Genomic DNA, 25,257 nt, shown 5'->3' on the forward strand with positions numbered 1-25,257 from the left:
TCACTTACTTTGGAGTGTCAGGGTTTGATCCGTTTTAACAGTCATCTAGCTGAAATCAGACAATAATTTTAATAGATTCAAAGAAGCATTATTCAAGAGCGAGGAGACTATTCAGTGGTCTTTCGATGATCACCATTATTTATTTATTTTTTATTTTTTTCCCCCATAAGGTCTTGCTGGTCTCTTCATTGAAACAAACAAAAAAAAAAAGTCAATAAAGATGAAGGGGCTTATTGAAAGCTAGTTCCCTAATGGCCAAAAAAAACAAACAAAAAAAAAGTGAGGAAGGTATTCCTTGTTACTGATGCTGAGCTTCAACACAGGCCTTCGTTAAGTGATGTTTGAAATTACCAAATCACTTTTTCGTTTCTGAGCTAATGCACTCTGGGCTGTCTCTTCCAGAACCATATCTGTACAGACTGTGATTGAACGAATGTGATCGCTTTTGATATGGGCTCTTATAAAAACTGCAGATGTTCAGTCGCACAGTCCTCTTCGGTTAAAACATGATAACCTTCCATTGACCAGTGTTTCCACATGAAGAAAAATTATGATGAAAATGTTGTATATGCCCAGTGGACACCTCACTGTGGTGGACGGAGAGCATGTCAGTTCATGAGCTGGACTTTCTTAACCTGTGAACCCTTATGGAAAACAGTCCTTGTAAAGTCATGCTTGGATAATCATATTACATTGGCAGAGAAATTGCAGCTAAGCACTTCAGCCAAACAGCCATTATCTAGCCGCTGTACATGCCAGCAAGCACTCAGACAATTTAGTTTGGATTAATGTGGCTGGAATAAATGAATACAAGTCACTGTTCAATATCTACTGTTCAATAATACAGTCATCACATACAAAACACCTTACTTTGCTATTTCAGTTCCTTTGTTAATTCACTTTTAGTGCTTTTACACATTCAATGGGTGAAAATCTTTATATTTTCTTTAACCAAAGCTGTTTTGTTTTACTTTTCTCTGTGTTCAAGAGTGAAAATAATCTTGAAAACTGTTTATCTCCACATTTTGTGAGGACAATGGAAATGAAGAATGCTTTTGTGGCTGGTCTCCCCAGGTCAACCCAGGTTAACTCTCTGATGTTTTACGAGCTGTATCTTATATATATCTATATATATATATATATGTGTGTGCGTGTGTGTGTGTGTGTGTGTATATTATATACAGTGGTGTGAAAAAGTTGTTTTCTTTTTATTTTTTGCATATTTGTCACACTTGAGTGATTCAGATAATCAAACAAATTTTAATATTACACAAAGATAACCCGAGTAAATACAAAATGCTGTTTTGAAATAATGATTTCATTTATTAAGGGAAAAAAGCTGTCCAAACCTGCCTGGCACTACGTGAAAAATTAATTGCCCCCTAAATCTAATAACTGGTTGTGCCACCCTTTGCAGCAACAACTGCTATCAAGCGTTTGCGATAACTGGCAATGAGTCTTTCACATCACTGTGGAGGAATTTTGGCCCACTCTTCTTAGCAGAATTGTTTTAATTCAGCCACATTGGAGGGTTTTCGAGGATAAATGGACTGTTTAAGGTCATGCCACAGCATCTCAATTGGATTTAAGTCTGCACTTTGACTTGGCCACTCCAAAAGCTTAATTTTGTTTTTATTGAGCCATTCAGAGATGGACTTGCTGATGTGTTTGAGATCATAGTCCTGCTGCATAACATAAGTGCGCTTGAGCTTGAGGTCACAAACTGATGGCCGTACATTCTCCTTAAGGATTTTCTGATAGAGTGCACAATTCATGGTTCCATCGATTATGGCAAGTCATCCAGGCCCTGAAGCTGCAAAGCAGCCCCAGACCATCACACTACCACCACCATGTTTGACTGTTGGTATGATATTCTTTTTATCAAATGCTGTGTTGGTTTTAAGTCAGATGTAATGGGACACACCTTCCAAAAAGTTCAATGTTTGTCTCATCAGTCCACAGAATATTTGGCCAAAAGTCTTGGGGATAATCAAGATATTTTCTTAGCAAATGTGAGACGAGCCTTTGTGTTCTTTCTGGTCAGCAGTGGCTTTTGCCTTGGAACTCTCCAATGAATGCAGTTTTTGCCCAGTCTCTTTCTTATTGTTGAATCATGAACACAACCTTAATTGAGGCAAGTGAGGCCTGCAGTTCTTTATATGTTTTTCTGGGTTCTTTTATGACCTCCTGGATGAGTTGTCATTGCGCTCTTGGAGTAATTTTGGTAGGCCGGCCACTCCTGGGAAGGTTCACCACTGTTCCAAGATTTCTCCATTTGTGGATAATGGCTCTGACCGTGGTTCGCTGGAGTCCCAAAGCCTTAGAAATGGCTTGATAACCCTTTCCAGACTGATACATGTAAACTATTTTGTTTCTCATCTGTTTTAGAAATTCTTTAGATCGCGGCATGATGTGTTGCTCTTTAACAGGGGCATAGCAGCCATTTTAACCCTTTAAAACCGGATCACACATCTGTGTGTGTTTACCTTTAAGACCGGATCACGCATCTGTAATGGCACTAATGACACCATTAAGCCCGGCAAACGCGTCTGCGTCATTTTGAGCGATGTCGTCTTTTTCAAGGCACATGGCCAATTATATGCACTTTAATTGGCCGAAATATTCTTAGGGTGAGTGACAGAGATGCTTAGGGATTTTTTAAAAACTCATGTGACTAGTAAAATGCTTTGTGATTGGTCGAAATAAGCCTACACATACAGTTTTATTTTACTGTCTTTACTGTTTTGGTCGACATTTTTAAACACCGTGCTAGCGATCCGTCATGACTGACTCAAGTGAAGGAAGTGATATTGATGAAGTTATGGAGGATGACACAGGACCAGATTCAAATGATGATTTAGATGTACCAGCCGATCGCGTAGTTAGAGAGCAGTGGATCTTAGCGATGTTTCGAGAGGACGAGGAGGATATGCGCGATTTCGTTGGCTTCCATACTGTGTCTGTGTGTGAGAGTGTGTGTGTGTCTGTGTGTGTACATGTGTCTGTGTGAGTGTGTGTGAGAGTGTGTCTGTGTGAGTGTGTGTCTGTGTGTGAGAGTGTGTGTGTGTCTGTGTGTGTACATGTGTCTGTGTGAGTGTGTGTGTGAGAGTGTCTGTGTGTGTGTGTGTTATAATTTGATGCTGATACTAATGACAATAAATGAATAAATGTCTAAAGATGATGATTGATAATAATTGATGATTATGGATAACAACAATACAAAATAAATAGGATGCAATAGACAATGCTAGCTTATGATGGATGATGATAATTGTGATGTCTGATGACTGATAATACATAAAACATACATAAATAGAAATGAAAATGATAGCTCATGATGTCTGATGAGCAGAAGAAACTTTTTCATCAAGTTATGAATATGGTTTCTTAGTGCTATGGTTTCTCTGACGCTTTTATCAAAAGGCGACATCCAAATAATACAAGAAACAAAATTAACAAATTAATATTGAAATTGTTATGTAAAGAAGTAACCCTCTGTTTTGTTTTGTTTTTTTCTCTAATGTTTTATCAGTGATGTTCACTTGTCACTTTGGTACCTCAAAAGTTTGAAATAATGGCTGCAGACAGTGCAATGTGCCACTGTACATGCAGTGCTTCGGAAAGCATTACTGCAGCATTTGACCATGAATGATGAGTTGTGTTGAGTTGAATGTAAAAGTTGAGACTGTACTGTTCTGTTGATCTGTACACTCACCACCAAGTTATGACTATGGTTTCTTAGTGCTATGGTTTCTCTGACGCTTTTATCAAAGGCAACATCCAAAAATACAAGAAACAAAATTAACAAATTAATATTGAAATTGTTATGTAAAGAAGAAGTAACCCTCGGTTTTGTTTTGGTTTTTTTTTCTATAACTTTGTATCAGTGATGTTCACTTGTCTCTTTGGTACCTCAAAAGTATGAAATAAAAACGGATCTGTACTGATTTTCAAAATATTCTTGATGTTTTTGTTGTTTATAGAATTTTTTTTTTAAATTCAGTTAAAGATTATGGCCAAGCAAGTCAGTCAAGTTGAAAGCCAAGGAAGTAAGCTCTCAAATGCTTTTTATTCCATGTTTTTATCTGCTATAGAGCCTGAGAAATTAAGATTTTAGTAGGCGTTGACAAATTTGGACAAATATTTCTGGAAACCTTAGGTTTTGGGAGGGGGTTTACAGAAAAGTACTTAGGCATAAAAAGGCCTTTTTTAGCAGGCGTTTTAGGCCTAAATGGGTTAAAAGTGGGGGGCAGCTGTCAGGTGATGTGACCCTCAAAGGCAAAGAAATTATATTTTATAATAAATTCTAAATAGCTAAATATAATACCAGTTGGTGTTTTAGAGCACCCTTGTTGCAATTTTGGGAACATGCCATGATAGCTTACAGCAACTTATTTTGTGAAATCATACTTAAATTTGATATAACTTTGATATACAATAACTTCAGGACTTGGGACTTTGAGACCACTGTGGACATCTATATTTGAGACCTCTGTGGACATATTTTCTTATGAAATATATTTTATGGACAATATTTCACTTACACTACACTTGAACAATAACTTGTATCTTAATTCTTAACAGTTGGACTTGGGAAAGGATAATTCTACTCCGGATGCGAGCAGCATGACGCAATGTGACGAGGTTAACTTTATCAGGCATTACAGGAAATACATAATGAAAATGATATTGAAGCTTTTCTGAAGATGGTCGGTTCTTTTACATACAAGTAAAGATACATTCATATAAATACACCCTTGCTGCATAAGACTTTTGGAAAATCTATTTGTGGCGGTCAGTTTTGATTTCATGACGAGCCGCCACAAATAACTCATTGTATGAGAAACACTGGACACTGCTATAAGTGAAAGGGCCATAGCGATAACAAAAATAAAAGAGTTCACATATATTTCACAGCCTGCTGCTCATAACTCCTTAAGAGTGCAATGGCCATGAGCGATGACATCGTGGAGGCTATTGTCGGACCCACGGACAAGGAAAGTTATCGTGCATGTTATAGTCAGGCTAGAGGTTTTGTCTGAATTGCACGTTTCTACTGTCACATGCAAATGAGAAATGACTTGTTGCACTTATGAATATAATAACTTTCCGGCATCAATTCTAGAAGGGAAAAACATAGTTACGCTTTTGAAACGGTCTCTTTTCCCCTGCCATCATTAGCTGAAGCTGTGTGTGAACAAGGTGCGGTTGCAGAGTGTGAGCTGCTCCATCTCACGCAGCTAGAGGGAGTGAGATTCTCTGGTACAGCGTTCCACAACAACGCTTAGCTGCCTGCAGATGCTCCTGCCTATAAATCGGCCTAATTTGCAGCACAATCGCCCAATGCTGATTAATAAAAAAATGCCAAAAATCAGCCCAGCCGATCAATCGGTCAACCTCTATTTCAGACCTCAAAGGATGCTTTACAATAGTGGTTATATAGTGATTTTATATTGTAGGCAAACACAGAAAGATAATGACATTGCATAGACCAAAAATAGTTACACTATTGAAATACACTAAGGAAATCAGCATCTACATAAAGCTTGTCAGCAGATGGAAGCATACATTGCTCCAAAATCTCCTGGTAGACAGTTGCATTGACTTTGGACTTGATAAAACACAATGGACCAACACCAGCAGACGTCACGGCACCCCAAATCATCACTGACTTTGGAGACTTCACACTAGATTTCAAGCAGCTTGGATTCTGTGCCTCTCAAATCTTCCTCTAGACTCCAGACCTTGACATCCAAATTAAATGCAAAATTTACTTTTACCTGAAAAGAGGACTTTGGACCACTGAACAATAGTCCAGGGGTCTCATTTATAAAACTCTCCGTAGATTTCATCCTAAAAGTGTACGTAGGCACAAAAGCTTGATTTTGCGTGCGCACAAAAATTTTCAGATTTATAAAACCATGCGTACGCTGGACATGCACAAAAATCCTTTTATAAATACCAGTTAGGGGAAGATTGTGCGTATGTGTATCTCCACCCTGTCTCCTCCCAGAAAACACCATATATGGAGCTTACAACGCCTAGTTTTACTATGCATAACCTGCATGGTCAGAAGGTAGTAGTCTGGCTCGCTACTCAGGTGCAAAGAACCGGCCCAATCGGCCTAACGGGGGTGCTAAAGCACAAAAAACTAAATTTTCCTAGTACTCCAGAGTGCAATCTGGACGATTGGGTCGGGGCAACACGCGTTGCTCCACCCACACCTAATTCCATTGGTTTATAACACAGCAAATCTTATTGGTGCAGACTCGAGCATGCACATTCCTTTGTGTACGATTTAGTAATTGATTTGACCATATTACAGAAATATTATGTGCTAACTAGTATCTTAGGCCTATCTTAATTATTATCTGATTAGTAACCATGGTAATTTTAGTCAGATGAAGTCATTGTTTACAAATAAACTCTTGATGACAGCACCTCCTGGTTCTTCAGGCTGAATAGCGTGTGTTCATATTTCCTTGAGGATCGGCAGGCCATGGATCAGCACTAAGTTGGGATTTTATTCGCAAATGACGATAATTTTGAATAATTTAGATGTATTTTAGAAATGGACAAACACGAACATTAGCGGCTGATTTACTTTTTAAAGCACAACTGTTTTTTGTTGTTGTTTAAAGAGATGAGTTATAGCCTACGTTGCTCAATGTGTCACAAAATTGTAGGTTATAAAGTGCTAATAAAATGTTTTCATGACAAGCTCAATGTTTCCTTGTTTATATCTTAATAAATTATTTGAGCTTATATTGATTCTCTTACCATTTTTAAAGGTTCCTACATTATAGTAGGCTAAATAAGTGTCCACATAACATCAGATATTAAAAATCCAATTATTTATGTATCCACACCCTCATTGTGTGTGCCTGTTCTAATCTGTGTACGGGATGAATTTACATTCATTAACACTCGATCATTGCAGCCATATAGACCTGCATAACTATTGATTATTAAATCACTCAGAGCTGTAAATCTGTTCAATATACGTGAGCACTTTTAATGAGTAAAAGAGACCGTCTCTGTGATTAATATTTTTTTATTTATTAAAGATATAATAACTATAATAACTAGCCTACTAAAAATCTAAAACCAGTAGGTCTAATATAGTACAATGATTCCTGGTTCTTTTTAAAGGATTGAGCCACAAAACCAGTCATTTAATTTGTGCATAGCCTATATATAAAAGTATAAATAAAATGTTACAGAGAAAATATATGAACATTTATTGCTTAAATATGCACTAAAATACATTAATAATAATAATATTTACACCTGGCCTCTGGGTGCGGGACGATCTGGATGGGTACGATGGAAGTCCTGTAACAGCATGGGATCAAGGATATCGTCCCGGGCCACCCAGGATTGTTCCTCGAGCCCGTAGCCCTCCCAGTCCACGAGATATTCCAGCCGGCCTCTCCATCGCCGCGAATCCAGGATGTTGTGAACTAGATATATGGATGGTTCATCCAGCTCATGTTGATCTGGTGAGGGAGATCTTGAACGGACCAATATAGAGACTCAGCTTCTCGCAAGGCTGGAGGCTAGGAGGCTCACCAAACTGCTGTGACAGCACGGCCCCGACTCCCGTGGTGGAGGCGTCCGCTTCTACCACGAATGGGACATGTGGATTAGGATGGCGAAGGATAGAGGCCGTGCTGAAGGTGGTCTTGAGTGCTTCAAAAGCTTTGTGGGCACTGGGATGCCAGGACAGGGACTTGGGCTTCCCGCAAAGCATGGTGGTGAGCGGGGCTGTGAGCGAACTGAAATCTTTGATGAAGCGACGATAAAAGTTGGCGAATCCTAGAAATCTTTGAAGCTCCTTAACTGATTGAGGGGTTGGCCATTCCACGACTGCTTTCACCTTCCATTGGTCCATCTGGATACCCTCTTGACTGATGACGTAGCCAAGGAACTGCATGGTGGGGAGGTGGAATTCACATTTCTCTAGCTTCAGATAGAGATGGTACTGCCGGAGCTTCTGGAGGACCTGCCTGACATGTTGGCGATGGTCGGCCAGGTTCCGGGAGTAAATGAGGATGTCGTCAATATAGACTATCACAAAGTGGTGGAGGAACTTCCGGAACATCTCGTTCATTAATTCCTGGAAGACGGAGGGGGCTTTGGCAAGGTCGAACGGCATAACGAGGTACTTGTAGTGGCTGGAAGGAGTAATGAATGCCGTCTTCCATTAATCGCCTTCCCGGATCTGAACGAGGTTGTACGCACTTCGCAGGTCCTGCTTAGAGAAAATGCGGGCCCCACAGAGTTCCTCTAGAGCAGCGGGGACCAAGGGAAGTGGATAGGGGAGCGTGACAGTTTGGGAATTCAGTGCTCGATAATCAATACAGGGCCTCAAGCCCCCGTCCTTCTTAACCACGAAGAAGAAACTTGATGCTGTTGGAGAATCGGATGGACAAATGTAACCTTGATTTAGAGCCTCCTGGATGTACTCCTCCATAGCCTTGCGCTCCAGGATGGACAGTGGATATACTCTAGCCTTGGAGAGTTTGTATCCAGGCAGCAGATTGATTGCACAGTCCCATGGCCAATGAGGTGGTAATTGGGTGGCTGCCTGCTTGCTGAAAACCTCCTGGAATGCCCTGTAATCAGATGGAATGGAGGGAGTAGTTTCAGGGTCGTGACTCTCTACCCGTGTGGAGGTTACCTGGGTGGCAGAAGAGTGATGAAGCGGACAAGGAATTCCTTTAAGACAGTGTTGGTGACAGAATTCACTCCAGCGAATTACCTCACTTGTCTCCCATCTAATTTCCGGTGAATGGATGATGAGTCAAGGGCGCCCCAGGATGAAATCCACGGTGGCCTCCTCCAGTATCAGAAATGTGATCTCCTCATACAAGTTAGCGATCCGAAGTCTCAGAGGAGGAGTCTCAAACCTCACATATCCACGTCCAAGCAGCTTTCCATTGATGGTTTCGACTCGACATGCCGTTGACGGGGCAGATGTAGTCGATTTAAGAGGTCTTGGGAGATGAAGTTACCCGAGGAGCCCGAGTCGACCAGGCCGGAGGCTGCAATGAATTGAATTGCGGTGAGCAGTTGTACATTCAGAACAGTAAGTTTAGAAATGATAGGGTCAGTTTAGAGAGTACTCACCGTGTACTCGTGGGTAGAGGAAGTGCCTTGTCGCAGACGCAGTAACTGGTCCGCCACGGAGAGCGCTCTGGTAGCACTTCCAAACACCTCCTTGAAATGATTGGTAAAGGCTTCATAGGAATTTATTATGGCAGTATCGACGTTCCATATGGCTTTAGCCCAAGTCAATGCTCGATCTGAGAAAAGAGTGATCAGAAAGGCTACCTTGGAGCGTTGTCTGTGGTTGCATATCGATGTAGAGGGAGAGTTGCAGAAGAAAGCCGCCATAGCCAGCCGGATCACCCGCATAGACAGCCGGTAACGCCATCGGACTGGCAAAGGCAGATGGTGGAGGGGCAGGAGCTGGTAGCAGCGAAGCACGTAGAGGGTTGACCAGTTCCTGCCACAAATAGAGCCGGAAACAACAGGTAAGTAACATAATGGAATATTTATTGACTTGAATGTGGATAGTGAGGAGAGTGAGGAGCAGGTGAGTATCTTGAGATTTGTCTTGATCTGGAGATCTGTGCGAGAACTGATATCCTTATCATTCACAGGGAAGTGAAATCCATGTGCTCGGGAGAGCGGGAGTCGATGCTGGAGAATCAAAGGGGAATCGCTGGAGTGACAGGAGTCCTGGAACATACGCTGGAGATTATATGAGGTAAGTAAACACAGGTAAGTGCATACAGAGTCTGGTACCATTCGTTATGGTGAACCGTAGACTGGACGATGAGTGTCAGAGAGAGTGTGGAGTTTAGGAGTGCTGATGAGGGACCGCAGGTGCAGGTGATCAAAACTCAGGTGACTGGGATCTGGTGATTGCTGATGACGGCGGTGACTGTGACCAGGTGATTGAGGTTGACGGCGGTGACTGTGACTCTCTGACAATATGCAAAATAATAATAATAATAAAATATTGTTAATTTTAAGGTTTAAATATTAAGGTTTTCAATTCCCACTATCCACACATAAAACCCCAGTTCACGCTGATGGGCTATTTGGTATTATTGTCTTATTTGTCACCGCAGCTGTTCTTTAAAATAAAACCATTTGCGGGTTTGTCCTATGTTCAAGATTCAAGATTCAAGAGTTTTTATTTGTCACATACACAATTATACAGGGTATAACCAGCAGTGAAATGTAGGTCAGGTCCGCTCCAAGGACAGTGCAATTATATAGAATACAAATATTAAGAAAAAGAAAAGTAGAAAAAATAAAATAAAATAATAAAATAAAATAAAAGATAAGATAAGATAAAAAATATAAATATAAATGTGCAGGTCTGTATGTTGTTGACTTAAATAGTAATAAGAGGAATGTGCAAAAAGAATGTGCAAAAGTTGTACAGGGTATTTAAATAGCAGCAATATGAGGTAGAGAAAAATTATGAATAGCTTATTGATATATGATATTTACATGGAGAAAAATTATGAATAGCTTATTGATATGGTGATATTTACATGGAGTCAAGTGATGTTATGACACAGAGTTAGAGTTTAGGAGCCTGATGGCCTGGGGGAAGAAGCTCCTCCTAAGTCTCTCAGTTTTTGCCTTCAGGCTACGGAAGCGCTTACCAGATGGAAGCAAAGTGAATAGTCGGTTACCAGGGTGATTTGAGTCCTTGAAGATTTTAACAGCTCTATTTTTGCAGCGTTTGAGGTAGATGTCCTGCAGAGAGGGGAGAGCAGACCCTGAGATGCGCTCAGCTAAGCGCACAACTCTCTGTAGTGCTTTGCAGTCCTGATTGGAGCTGTTTCCATACCACACTGAGATGCACTGAGTCAATACACTTTCTATGGTCCCTGAATAGAAAGTTTTCAGGATTGCTGGTGAGACCCTGAATTTCCTCAGCTGACGCAGATGGTACAGTCTTTGCCTGGCTTTCTTAACCTGTGTTTGGATGTGTGTAGTCCAAGTTCAGTTTTACTGAACTACAGTGAATGATCATCATTTCCTATGTTTGTGCTTTTCCATTGATCCTAAAATAATGAATATGGCCAAAGAATAATAAACAAATATTCTAAATAGATAATGTACAAAATAGCAAAAAACACAATATATAATATAGACAATGATGTATGTACAGTTATGCACATATCATGTGCATAATGAGGGAACTTCATAATGAGATATCATAATGAGATATCTTCACCAAACTCGGTACACATGTTTGGTCAATCTTTGGTCAAATAAAAAATATTGCGCAGCTCTGCCACTTGGGGGCGCTATAAGAAAGAAAAAACATATAAATGGCTATAACTAGGCAACCGTTGGTCCGATCGACTTTTTTGTATTGGTATGCAGTGTTTTTGTCCGAAGTGGCACAAGTGTCTATGAGGACATTCGCGTATCTCAAAAAACATGTCCATTGGCCAAACAGGTTTAAGCACCTATTAAACAAGCTTAATGGATGTCGATCGGAAAGAAACTCGGTAAGCATGTTCGGTCTGTAAAAATTTTGAAAGAAATCGGCCACTAGTTGGCGCTAACACGTTTTTTGGCTCTGTAATTACGTGGTGTTTTACACATCCACACAATATGCATATCATTTCATAGATCTCCTCATAATTAGCAACCTCCAGAACTATTACTGTCAATCAAATCGTTCATTAATTATTCAGAAATATGTTAAAAACCTACTTTTGCGAACTAGTTTCTTTTTTTTGCTCAATCTCAATCAAACCACTTCCATAATAATCTCTGGACACGACATATTATCACGCTCCCACAAGTTAATATGTTGTGGCCAGGACAAAACTATCCTAAGTGAACCGAACATGTCCCCTCCCAGCCACAGTAAATACGACAGCTCGATTATCAGGATTTTTGTACAGATTAACATCTTTCATATTCATTCAAAACTGGCCCTAAATCAGGAAAAGAACAAGTGTAAAAAAAGAAGTAAATTGAGGGGAGTTGCTGATCAAAGTAAAGTCTAAAGTCTTTGTGAGACATTGGTAAGAGCCTGTTACTGGCACTGTTGTTGTGTTCATGTTGTTCCCTTTTGATAAAATAAAAAATAAATAATAATAAATTAAAACTGCATATGCTGGTTAGGTATGTTTTGAAGCATGGCTGCTGGTTTGAGGTGGTTTAAGCAGGTCCTTAGCTGGTCATGTGCTGGTCCTAAGCAACTAAGCAACTCCTGCTCAGGATCAGCTTAGAACCAGCACATGACCAGCTTAAACCGGCACAAATCAACAGCCATGCTGTAAAACATACCTAACCAGCACATACAATTTTTTTCAACAGGGTTGTATTGTGGTTATGTTTGTTATTACCTAGAATGTTTTGTGTCTGTGAATGTATCTTCCCTCATGGGCTGACATTTATCCCTTTCCGATGAGGAGATTCATAATTCCACTATGATTGGCTATTGATTTCAGAGGTGGTAAACATAGTGTGGCCCACCCTTCTTTCACCCTGTGGAATTTATTTGTGTCTGTTTCACCTGTGCATTATTCACTTCCTAAACCTTCACAGCAATGTTCTGAACAAATAGAGTCTATACATGATGGAAAACGATTGAACTATCATGCATGCATGCATGCATTGTATATGAACAGTTGCATTTGTGTTAAATATTGTACAAGAGTAACTACCATTAATAATACTTATAATTCTAAATAAGTATTAAGTTGATGTGCTGTAGTTTCCATAAATTTGAACGTTTCCTACATAGATATAAATGGAATTGAATAGATTTTATAGATTAGATATAGATTCGAGGCCTCTATTTGTTTCAACCACAGTTGCTATCCACAAGTCCTAATGATTTTTTTTTTTATGTCAGTCCTAGTCTAAACTTTAGGAGTGAGTTTCAAGACAGGTGAGGGGTAGTCAGTTTCCAAGAAACTACATGTGGACCTATGAAAAATCCTCTCCATTCCAGTTCTGGTACTGGGGTCTTCTTCTTGCCCTCTAAAAGGTGTCTCTTCACTGTGGCAGTCAGAGAGGGCCCCACCATGTAACTGTTCCCAGAAATGCCCTAGGATATGTTGTTCAGTACAATTCTGATGATCTCTTGTAAATGTTGTCCGACAATCCTAAAGTTAGAGCTCTCTATATGAACTCTTCCAAGAGCATTATGTGAGCAAATTTATTCACATTAATTTGTGCCTACAACATGGTACTCATGATGCTCATACGTGTCTATTTTTAATTTTACAAGAAACATTTGGTTAATTGAATTAAACAACTGAGATGACCATTGTATTTTTGCTATAGAAGATCAATAAAGGACATTAAGCAATACAAATTTTAAGTGAATTTTGATAATCTTGATATTTGCAAATGACTACTAGTTAGGAAATTAGATATTTACTAATAGTCAACAGAAATTTCAAAAGGGACCATCAAAATAAAGTGAAACCAAATCATCTTTAGAGAATTCCATGAACTTTAGCTGATGTGTTAGAGTTAGATAACTGCTGCTACTTAGCTGATATCTCTGAGGAATGGGACCAATTTATTTCTCCTGGCTTTCATCGAAGAACATGTCTTATCCTTCACTTGAGAGCCACAGAGGCTGGTCTTTTGTTACAGAGGACCCCAGTTTTATCTTCAGCTTGTTATTGTCATCTGATTCACTAGGGTGGTGTCAGTAAAGGTGAGTCAGTAACGTGGAGTCATAGGGCAGCTAAGTACGCTTGTGCTCCCAGAGGGCAACCAAGACGATTTGGTTTTGCTCATTAAAAATGTGACAAAGAACAGTGATACTTTAGAAAAGAGCAAGAATGAATGAAAATGATTACCTGTTTCTTTTTATGTGAAATAATTTATATGGTGGATCAAATTCTAATACTATTATGATGAACACTTACATTGCATTTATACATTTCGTTTCAGGTTGTCTGGCTTCATGTTGCCATCACCTATTGTGAGTTCGGGGTCGATTTTGGCACTGTGGTTTACTACGGATTTTGCAGTGAGTGCCCAAGGATTTAAAGCAATCTTTGAAGGTAAGAAACATTGTTTTTTACCATTCAAGCCTACAATGATTATTGTGCGTTGAATGTCATTACTTATGCTGTGTATAAGTCTCAGTGATTTTAATGTTTTCTACCATCCTTGATTTTTGCCCCAGGTGCTTTTGCTTAGTTCTGGTCTAGCCATCTGCATTTTTGCCAACAGATGGCACACACACATGCATAGCCAGACTTTTGACTATCGGCATAAAATCTGGTCCTTATCACATCATTTTCTGGACAAGAACTGTCCACTTAGAGAGGAGGAGGAAGTTTGACCATTAAAGTGACCACCCAAAGCTTGTTTTTATTTATTTATTTAATTTGATTTTTAAATGAGCTATTTAGAGGAGGGACATTATTAGATATGTGACTAGCTGTACAGAAAACACTGTACTTGTAGTTAGAATTTATATGTGCTAGAATGTGATATGTACTGATTATTTCAACAAAGCAGAATGTGCAGTTTTCTGATAGCACTCTCCAGTTTTGTGTGCAATATGCATGAGACAGTCATTGAACAGACTGGTCTGTGAGGGTGCCATCTGGGGCTGAGACTAGATCGCGCATGAATCATGTTTTTATTTATTTTATTTTATTTTTTTATTAGGTTGGATTGAAGTCTAAGTGTAGTGGACTCTAAGGAGCAACTCTAAGGAGCTGCTCTCTCTGGTTTGGTAAAATACTGTCTTTGTCTTGCAGTGTTTAATTTTGTTTGCTAGTCCTCCCTAGATTGATTGTAAGGCTCAGGGAAACTAGATTTACTCACCCTGCAAACTCATCAATGAGCGTTTTAGATTACCTTCGGGATTAAAAGAGGCACCCCAGACTCAAGTGAATGTAATTTGATTTTGTCTTTGAAACCTACAGCTATTTGTGTTATTTTACCAGGAAATGCGAGTTTGTATTGTATATTTTCTGACCCAGAGCTTTCTCTTTATGACCCTATGCTTATGAATGATCAGTTTTTTCACTATTCTGGTCGATTTATCTAGTTTATAAGGAGACCTATTTCCATGATAATTTCTCTTTTAACCTGATCTTTAACATGAACTACGACAGTCAGCATTCACGTCGCACTTGCCTGAAGCCTCTTTAGGTGATAACTATGAGTAGCTCTGGAAGGCTGCACAAACAACGTCTCACACATTTACCATTATCTATTTTTTGGTGTCAGCACTGTGCCTGAAACACTGTCTTTTTTGACCATATGGTCTTCACCGAGACACTGCTATGGAATGCAGATGTGTTGGCAATGTGTGCTTTGTACATGCTGTGCGACAAAAATGTTTCTCCCAGTGTGAAGTATTATTCTCTGCTCCACTCTTAGATTTGTCCTCAATTATGTCTCGCAAACTCACGCCACCACTAACAAATGCACTCCTCTGGTCCTTTGATAGGTTCTATTGTTAACCCTGTAAATCCTACAGTATCATATTTGATACACAGATTTTCTAAGGCCTCTAAATTATCAACATGATCTAATCTTTGTTGAAAAACCTGTACATAATCTGTTTCATGACTTTCATCATCTGAAGGATAGTTTATGTTTTTAATCAAATAAAAGGGATTTGAGGTTAAAAGGTTTAAAATATGTTGCCCTTCAATGCACTGATAATTTTTTTTTGACATATATTAAAATGTGAATATCAAATCAGGCTTTTGAGGAACATTTACATACATCTCTCAATCTTCATTGTATTGCATTGCGTCATGGATTTTGTCCCTCACAATATATATATTACACGGATATAGAGAGTGACAAATACAGAGTTCTGGCATGAAGCTCTAGATGCTGCGGTCTAACTCTGTCTGACCTAGTGACATCATTATCACATGGCACAGCTGATTGGTTCTCTCCTGTATTGGTAGCCAATGAGCTCGCTGCTCAACATACAAATATATGACTAGTGCTTGCTGTAGCAGTTTTCAGTGTGCTTCAGAAACCCTCCACCTTCCCCAGCTCCACCTGTATAGATCTGCTACGAGGTGATTTGTGTATGCTATATGTGGGTTATTTCATGTAAGCTTTATTTGCAGCAGCAGTATTTCTTACATGCTCACAGCAGCATGTTGGGGATGTACTGACAGTAGCAAGTCTCGGTACTTGCTCTGACGCAGCAGCAGCAGCAGCAGTGTAGCAGATCTATTCTGCCAAGACCAAATACATTAACATTGTCATGTACATTACCACGCCAATCCCTCTGAGAGTTCTCATAACAGAACTGATGTTTATATGCATTTTGCACACCAAAATGCATATTTTGCTCATTTTGGGTCTCTGAATAAAATTGAATAAAAAATGACACTCAATAAAAACACATATGCAAACTAATATATATATATATATATATATATATATATATATATATATATATATATATATATACATACACATACATACATACATACATACACATATTTATGTGTTTTTATTGAGTGTACATATCTATATATATATATATTCACTGGCCACTTTATTAGGTACACCTGTTCAATTGCTTGGTAACACAAATTGCTAATCAGCCAATCACATGGCAGCAACTCAATGCATTTACGCATCTAGATGTGGTGAAGACGACTTGCTGAAGTTCAAACCGAGCATCAGAATGAGGAAGAAATGGGATTTAAGTGACTTTGAATGTGGAATGGTTGTTGGTGCCAGACGGGCTGGTCTGAGTTCAAGTTCAAGTTTATTTGTATAGCGCTTTTTACGATACAAATCGTTGCAAAGCAGCTCTACAGGAAATTAAGTTTCCACAATATATTTATATATTGCAGAACCTTAATATATTTAACTTGTGGCAAAATTTGGTAATTCTGTATGTTGTCTGAGCGTTGGCATCCTCTGAGGTCCTATGAGGGGTTGGCATTATCTTTTCTCAGGTGTTCGGTCATCTCAGATCATTTAAGGGATGGATCCAGACTGAAGCTTCTGTAATTCCTAGTTACCACGGGATATTAATCAGAAACAGAGAAACAAATAGAGACATAATTAGCGTAGCTGCTTTTCCATCTAAGTACAAATGATTTGTTCAACCCAAGCTAAAGAATAATAATAATGTACATTTGATCAGATATAACTGCAGTACAAGATTATAAGATGCATTATGTGAATGCTTGGCTAAAGAGATGTGTCTTTAATAGATTTAAACAGATAGAGTGTGTCTGAACCCCGAACATTATCAGGAAGGCTATTCCAGAGTTTAGGAGCCAAATGTGAAAAAGCTCTACCTCCTTTAGTGGACTTTGCTATCCTAGGTACTACCAAAAGTCCAGAGTTTTGCGACCTTTGGGAGCGGTTGAGTATTTCAAAAACTGCTGATCTACTGGGATTTTCACTGGGATTTAAACCATCTCTATGGTTTACAGAGAATGGTCCGAAAAAGTGAAAATATCCAGTGAGCGGCAGTTGTGTGAATGATAATGCCTTGTTGATGTCAGAGGAGAATGGGCAGACTGGTTAGAGATGATAGAAAGGCAACAGTAACTCAAATAACTACTCGTTACAACCAAGGTATGCAGAATACCATCTCTGAACGCACAACACATTGAACCCTGAAGCAGTTGGGCTACAGCAGCAGAAGACCACACCGGGTGCCGCTCCTGTCAGCTAAGAACAGGAAACGGAGGCTACAATTCGCACAGGCTCACCAAAATTGGACAATAGAAGATTGGAAAAACGTTGCCTGGTCTGATGAGCCTCGATTTCTGCTGCGACATTCAGATGGTCAGAATTTGGCGTAAAGAACATGAAAGCATGGATCCATACTGCCTTGTCTCAACGGTTCAGGCTGGTGGTGGTGGTGTAATGGTGTGGGGGATATATTCTTGGCACACTTTGGGCCCCTTAGTACCAATTGAGCATCGTTTAAACGCCACAGCCTACCTGAGTATTGTTGCTGACCATGTCCATCCCTTTATGACTAAAGTGTACCCATCTCCTGATGGCTACTTCCAGCAGGATAACGCATCATGTAACAAAGCTCAAATCATCTCAGACTGGTTCCTTGAACAAGACAATGAGTTCACTTTACTCAAATGGTCTCCACAGTCACCAGATCTCAATCCAATAGAGCACCTTTGGGATGTGATGGAATGGAAGATTCGCATCATGGATGTTTTTTTTATTTTTTATTATGCAATAACAAAACAACAATTACAAAGACAAAGAGAGAACAATAAAACAAACAATGAGGGTTACAAACAATAATCCAACGCATACTAAGTCACGGGTTCGGAACCTAGGAGTTCTTGTTGACCAGCATTTAAAATTTGATAAGCATATCTCCTCTGTTATCGGATCCAGTTTCTATCAGCTTCGCTTACTGTCTAAAATGAAACATTTTCTCACTCCTAAAACTCTAGAAATGGCTGTTCACGCTTTTGTTACATCTCGTCTAGATTACTGCAATTCTTTATACTGCAGTATATCTAAGGGTCAGATTGCACGTCTTCAGCTTGTTCAGAATGCTGCGGCCAGACTTCTTTTAAAGTGTCGTAAACATGAACACATCACCCCGGTTCTTAAATCCTTACACTGGTTGCCGGTTTGTCAGAGAATAGATTTTAAAATTTTACTCTTTGTATATAAATCCCTTCACAACTTAGCCCCTGTCTACCTCTCTGAGCTTCTTCATCTCTACACTCCGTCCAGAAGCCTACGATCCTGTGACCAGACTTTGTTGGTAGTCCCTCACGTTAGGTTTAAGCATAGAGGTGAGCGTGCATTTGCAGTGGCAGGGCCCCGACTTTGGAATGCCCTGCCTCTAGAGATTAGAATGGCCCCTTCACTGTCTGTTTTTAAGTCCCTGCTAAAAATGTATTTGTTTTCCTTAGTGTATTGACTACTGTGATATGGCCTTTTTTATTTAATTATAATTTTTTATTTTATTTTTATTATTATTATTATTATTTTTTTTATCGGGTTATATTAAATTTTGTCTGATCTGTTTTTCTGTGTATGTGGTATCATCTGTTGGCTGTTGTATATGTGCTATACAAATAAAATGAACTTGAACTTGAACTAAGTTATCTTATAAGACTTACACCATAAGAGAGTCTTACATGCAATAGAATTATTAGTTACTCAACGAGTTTACATACATATCAAAATCTTTCCTGAAAACAAAAAAGTAAGGAGTTTTCTTAGAAAATTTACATTTATGAATGTAAAATTTTGCAAGAAATATCAATAGATTAATAATAAATTTACAGTGAGAAGGGTCTAAATTGAAAGAATAACCAAAAAACACAATTTTGGGGGTTATACAGAAATTTGGATATGAATATTTTTTTAACAAAATTGGAAAAGTCAACCCAAAATACTTTACAATAGACACAGTCTCAAAACAAATGATTGATTGTTTCTTCAGACTGAAGGCAAAAGGAGCAATTGGGGGAAATATTATTGTTAAATGATCAAGTTTGTAGTTTACCGGATAGCAATTATGGATAATTTTGATAGAGACTTCAACAACTTTATTAGATAAGAATAATTTTTGTCGAAGAAGCCAAAATTCTTCCCATTCTATATCACTAAATATGTTATTCCAAAAACTCACACATGCAAGTAAAGAAATCTGAGATCTATTAATAATTGAACGAATGTCTTTGTTTGACATGGTATTGAGAAGTCTTTGGTCAACAAATAAGTTAGAGTTGTCAAAAAGAAGAGCGTCTAAACAACCTTTAGGGCCAGACTTGACTAAGGGTATAATACAATCAGGAATTGCACCAAAAACAATGGCATATTCTTTTGGGGGAGACTGGAAAAGAGAATGCTTGCATAAATGTTCATAAGTAAAAAGGACACCCTGATCATCTAAAAGTATATTTTTACCAAACCAATTGCGAAAAAAAAGAGATTTATTTTTATTGTTCCAAATAAAATAGCTATGAGGAGAAAACTTATAATCATGTATAAGTGATCAACTTATTAAAGCCTGTTTATGAAAACTAGATAAAGATATGCAGCGCAACAAAAAAATGTAAACCTCCAGCTGAATTAAATATATGATTTGGAATAAAATTCCAACAGGATGTGGGGTTGTTTAGAAATGTCTTTATCCATTTAACTTTAAACAAATTATTAAGAGTGGAAAAATACACTAACTCAAACCCCCCCATAGCCCAATCAGCTAGCATAACGCTTTTTTTAATTAAGTGGGTTTTAGCATTCCAAACAAAGTCAACTATAATTTTGTCTAGCGTTCTACAAGTTTCCACAGAAACATCCAGTACCATTGCAGGATAGATAACCAGAGATAACCCATCTGCTTTAGAAAGCAACACTCTACCTGTTATTGACAAATCACGTTGTAACCAAGAATTTAATTTGCGTCGGATAGAGAGAATAAGAGGTTCAAAATTAAGCTTTGATCTTTTTTTCTGATCTTTACATATAATTATACCTAGATATTTAACTTCAGATTTGACCGGAATGTCACAAATTTTAACATCAATGGAATCTTTTATAGATAAAAGTTCACATTTATGGATATTAAGACATAGACCAGAAGCAGAGGAAAAAAACTTAATTTTGTCTAAAGCTAAAGGAACTTAATCTTTATTTTTCAAAAAAAGAGTTGTGTTATCAGCCAGTTGGCTTATTAATACTGATCGATTTGCCACAGAAATACCTTTCAAATTACTATTTTGAATGTGGATGGCTAAAGAAAAAGATAAGGCGAGATAGCGCAACCTTGACGGATGCCTCTCTTCGCATCATGGATGTGCAGCTGACAAATCTGCAGCAACTGCGTGATGCTATCATGTCAGTATGGACCAAAATCTCTGAGGAATGTTTCCAACACCTTGTTGAATCTATGCCATGAAGAATTAAGGCAGTTCTGAAGGCAAAAGGGGGGTCCAACCCGGTACTAGTTAGGTGTACCTAATAAAGTGGCCAGTGAGTGTATGTATATATATATATATATATATATATATATATATATATATATATATATAAATCTAACTATTATTTCAGACTTTACAGGGTTAATGCAAAACTGTTGACTTTGATTGATGTTGATATCCTTTTTTTGCTGTAGTTTAGTCCACAGTGTAATTGGTTATTGGAATGTGTGAAAGTTGGGTATATGGTTGCTTTGGTTTTATGTGCATTAGCTGAAGTTCAGTAAAATCATTACCATGTATAATTTTCAGTGGATGTGCCAACCTTTCCCTCTTATGCATTTTGAGTGCGCCTCTAACCCCATTACCACCCAATCCATCAAGTTAATGGTATTTTGTATAGGTGTTTCCTCTGGTGGCCAAATGTGTACAGGTGGGTGGGGGTTCTCTATCCACTATGCCTGAAAATGTAAAGAAAAACTTTGTTTCTGATGTCCACTCTAAATTAGCATTAGGAATGCTTGCTAAGGCAGCAGACATACTGTATCTGGATTCTTGAAATTACAGTAGCAGTGACTAGAGATGGAATAGGTTATAGGTTGTTGATTGCAACAATTTACTGAACATTGGTGTTTATCATATTGCTTGTTTGCTTTTTTTATACTTGGTCAATTATTGCTTAATTCTAATTAATTAAAATGAATTTTAGAAGCACAACTTGTTTTAGAGTTGTAAAGATGGATTTATTTCATTGAATTAATAAAGCTGTCAATTTCTATAAACCAATTAAAAACTCATTCATTGTTTTATTAATGTCACCATTAAAATATTCATGGAAAGTTCTGCATGGAAACTGATAAAATATTTATAACTATAGGCAAGTATTACTGTCATTTATTGTACTGGTGCTTAAAAATATTATTTTTATTTGTCATCCATCATTTTTAGTGAAAAATGGTGTGGAATAAATACCTTGAATATTTTAAAATATTTGTACTGTTTATTTTCGCTGTATTTTACTTTTGTATCATCTACCCCTAGCATTCTAGGAAAATGACATTCAAGGCCACAATCTAATGAATTACAAATACTCAGAAATCAATGCTGTCTTGCAGACCCTCAACTTATTGTGTGATCATTTAAATTTTAAAGTATGCAGCACTATTTCATCGACGCCCCCACAATTGTTGTTCAGATCATGCCATCCGTATATATCCCGCAGGTTTCCCAGCAGCCTTTAGAGTGGGACTTATGGGCCATTACACCCAACTAATTGTAATATATTTGCCTGCAGTGTTGAGTGCCACAGTAGTATACTGAATGAATGTTGTACTCCTCAGCGATATTCACTTCCTTATTACTGCCAGAAATCAGGATGAAAATGTTTGCTTATTTCATCAACAGCGCCACACTGCAGTTAAACTTAAGCGTTACAAGGTATTTCCTGTCACATTTTGGGAAGGAAAAAAAAAGATTTAAAAGACATTTAATAAAAAAATAAAATAATAATAATAATAATAAAGATAGAATAAAAATAATAAATATACACATTTGAGGTTTCTGTCATCCTGCAGTGCTTGAAAGGAAAATTATGTATCATATTATGATACATAATATGATACATAATCATATTATGATACATTATGCAGGTTTCATGTTGGGTAGTGCAGTTTCAACACTTTTTAAAAATGTATGTATTTATTTATTTATTTGAATTTGAGTCTCATATAAAAGCAGACATCAGGAAATTATGAAACAGTCTTATTGTGGCATAACATGTTTGAAATAGTGAGACTTGTGTATTATTCAAGGTATATTCTTGTAAAATAAGTATTGTTTTACTAAATAAATGTATCTTGTTTTAAGGATATTTATATATTTTGACAGGACAAAGTATGTTTGTCCAAAAATGTAAGTCTAGGGTTGTTATCAGTGCTTGAAGTGGGCCGGTTGCCGGTCTTCAGAGTCAAAACGCCAGTGTCTGGGTGATTAGAATCACACTACCTGGCGGGGTCACCTCTCATCTCGACAAATCACATGAATGAATACAAGCTGAGTCAGTATACCTCAGGGGTTGTCAATCAGTACATTTACATGGACAACAATATTCCATTTTTAACACAATTTAGACAATACACTGATTAAGAATCTATCATGTAAACAGATTTTTAAATTAACCTTAACCTTAATCCAGCTTAAGTCATCCTCGAAGTAAACACAAATCGAATTAAAGGGGTGGTTGATTGCGACATCACTTTTTTAACATTAGTTACTGTGTAATGTTGCTGTTTGAGCATAAACAATATCTGCAAAGTTACGACGCTGAAATTTCAATGCAAACAGAGATATGTTTTTTAAAATTATGGCAGTTTAATGCCTAAAAAACGGCTCGTAGGGATGTAATGTAAAACGTAATATGTCATTTAAAGCAAATAGTTTAATTTAGCTCAAAGGCAATCATTTATGATTTTATAGGGAATTTGAACAGACTCACTGTTTCACAGCTGATCACTGAGGTGGCAGCGATTCGCTGACCAAGCCATATAACATCAACTGCACTGGATATTACAATCCTAAATATAGTGAAAACACTATTTAATAGCACAGTAACAAGATCGGAAGTTTAAGACATTAACTTGTGAGCACAAAACACAAGATACTTCTATTTTCAATATAAATAAGATTTTATTTATATAAACCTAAGACATAAACTAATCTAACACATGAACACAAGCATTCTCACATATTCACACATACACAATATGTGCTATTGCATAGACCTGAACAACCATCAATCACGTATTTAACCCTGGCTTTGAGTTTCCCAATGAGGCTAAAATTTATATTAAATGCACCAATTCAGTTAAAATTTGAAGGTTACTTGCTTGTTGCTAAGGGAACCCCTTTTGTGTCGTCTTTGCAGGAAAGGGGGTTCCCCGAAGTTGCTGATTGGCTGAGAGTTCAGTAGTCGTGAAATGACGTCTTGGGAAGCCAATGGTTGGGCGTTGGCTGCAGATGCGGAGTTGTGGCTGGTAGAAGTTTTGAGGCGGTCACAGACTCGAGTTGAACTCGGAGACAAGGCGTGGCAGCAAAACTTAACTGAGCACACGAAACTTGCAACGGAAAATCAAATAAATTAAAGTAAAAGAATAAAGGAATGTAAAGAGACTAGGTGGGTTTCCTTCTCATCGTGGTGTTAAGTAGCCGCTGGCATGTAGGCCAGAGCACGCTCAGAGAGCGCTAAAAGGCAGCGTCAAAATGCGGTGGCAAAAGTTGAAGCATAAAAAAGGAGAGAGAAAGGAGAAAAAAAATACAAGAGAAAGTTTGATGGTGTCCTGAGTTTTTAAACTCGGCTTCTGGACACATCCCATCTGGTGTCTTGACCAATTAGATACTGTCCTGGCTCGGGGTGTTGCTCTGTTCCTCCACCTAATCAATAAATCAACATGTTATCTGATCAGTCACATGTCCGAACTTTACAGGCTCTTGCAAAGTATACTTTTGGATGTGATTTCTATAACCAGAATATGATACATTTGACAAAGAATTAATTGGAAGAAACATTTAAAGCATGATTTCTCAAACTCATACATACCAAACACGCATATGAATCCTTCAGCTATTCAATAATGATTAAAAAGACATACATAATATTTGATTAAAACATGATAGTCTAATGTGTGGGTTACAAACATAATATGTGGTTCTGCATAGAAATGTCCTTTTAGGATGATTTTAGGTGCATATGAAAAAGAAAGTCTCTGTGTAGTTCTATGGAGAACAAAGACATGTTCTTTAGACAAAGGTATTCTGGTTTGGTCTGTCTTCTATGTGGGAGAAAAGTCAGTCTAAGGAAGCTTGTGACTTTCAGCGTGGAACCCATGTGATGGCCATCTCTTTGATGTCCATCTCTCTTACTTACCTGGCAGGGGAGACACCATGATCGAGAAGGCGGTTCACCCAGGACGAGGCTTGGCCATTACACTCCGGTTGTGCTGACCCCTGCGAATTCTCCAAATGTGGGAATCTCGACTGCATAATTTATGGTAGTGGGGGACTGCGTTCGCGCTCTCCCCTGAATTTTTTTTGGGAAGTCGTGGCCTAATGGTTAGAGAGTCGGACTTGTAATCCAAAGGTTGCGGGTTCGAGTCTCCGGCCGGCAGGAATTGTAGGTGGGGGGAGTGAATGTCCAGCGCTCTCTCCACCCTCAATACCACGACTGAGGTGCCCTTGAGCAAGGCACCGAACCCCCAACTGCTCCCCGGGCGCCGCAACATAAATGGCTGCCCACTGCTCCGGGTGTGTGTTCACGGTGTGTGTG

General features: G+C 38.3%; 1 protein-coding gene across 2 annotated transcripts in view; it reads left to right on the forward strand.

Moving 5' to 3' along the window:
• The window catches only part of LOC306882813 (CUB and sushi domain-containing protein 1-like), a gene marked incomplete at its 3' end in the record, with an annotated part of 412,841 nt that overhangs the window by 54,778 nt on the left and 332,806 nt on the right, over positions 1–25,257 (forward strand). For both annotated transcript variants that reach the window (XM_079437723.1, XM_079437724.1), the window contains exon 2: positions 13,963–14,075. In XM_079437723.1, the coding sequence (XP_079293849.1) occupies positions 13,963–14,075 (113 nt within the window). The remainder of the gene's footprint in view (positions 1–13,962; positions 14,076–25,257) is intronic.

The sequence above is a fragment of the Barbus barbus genome (genome assembly GCF_936440315.1).
Source record: "Barbus barbus genome assembly, chromosome: 16".
In the NCBI taxonomy this organism is placed as follows: domain Eukaryota; kingdom Metazoa; phylum Chordata; class Actinopteri; order Cypriniformes; family Cyprinidae; genus Barbus; species Barbus barbus.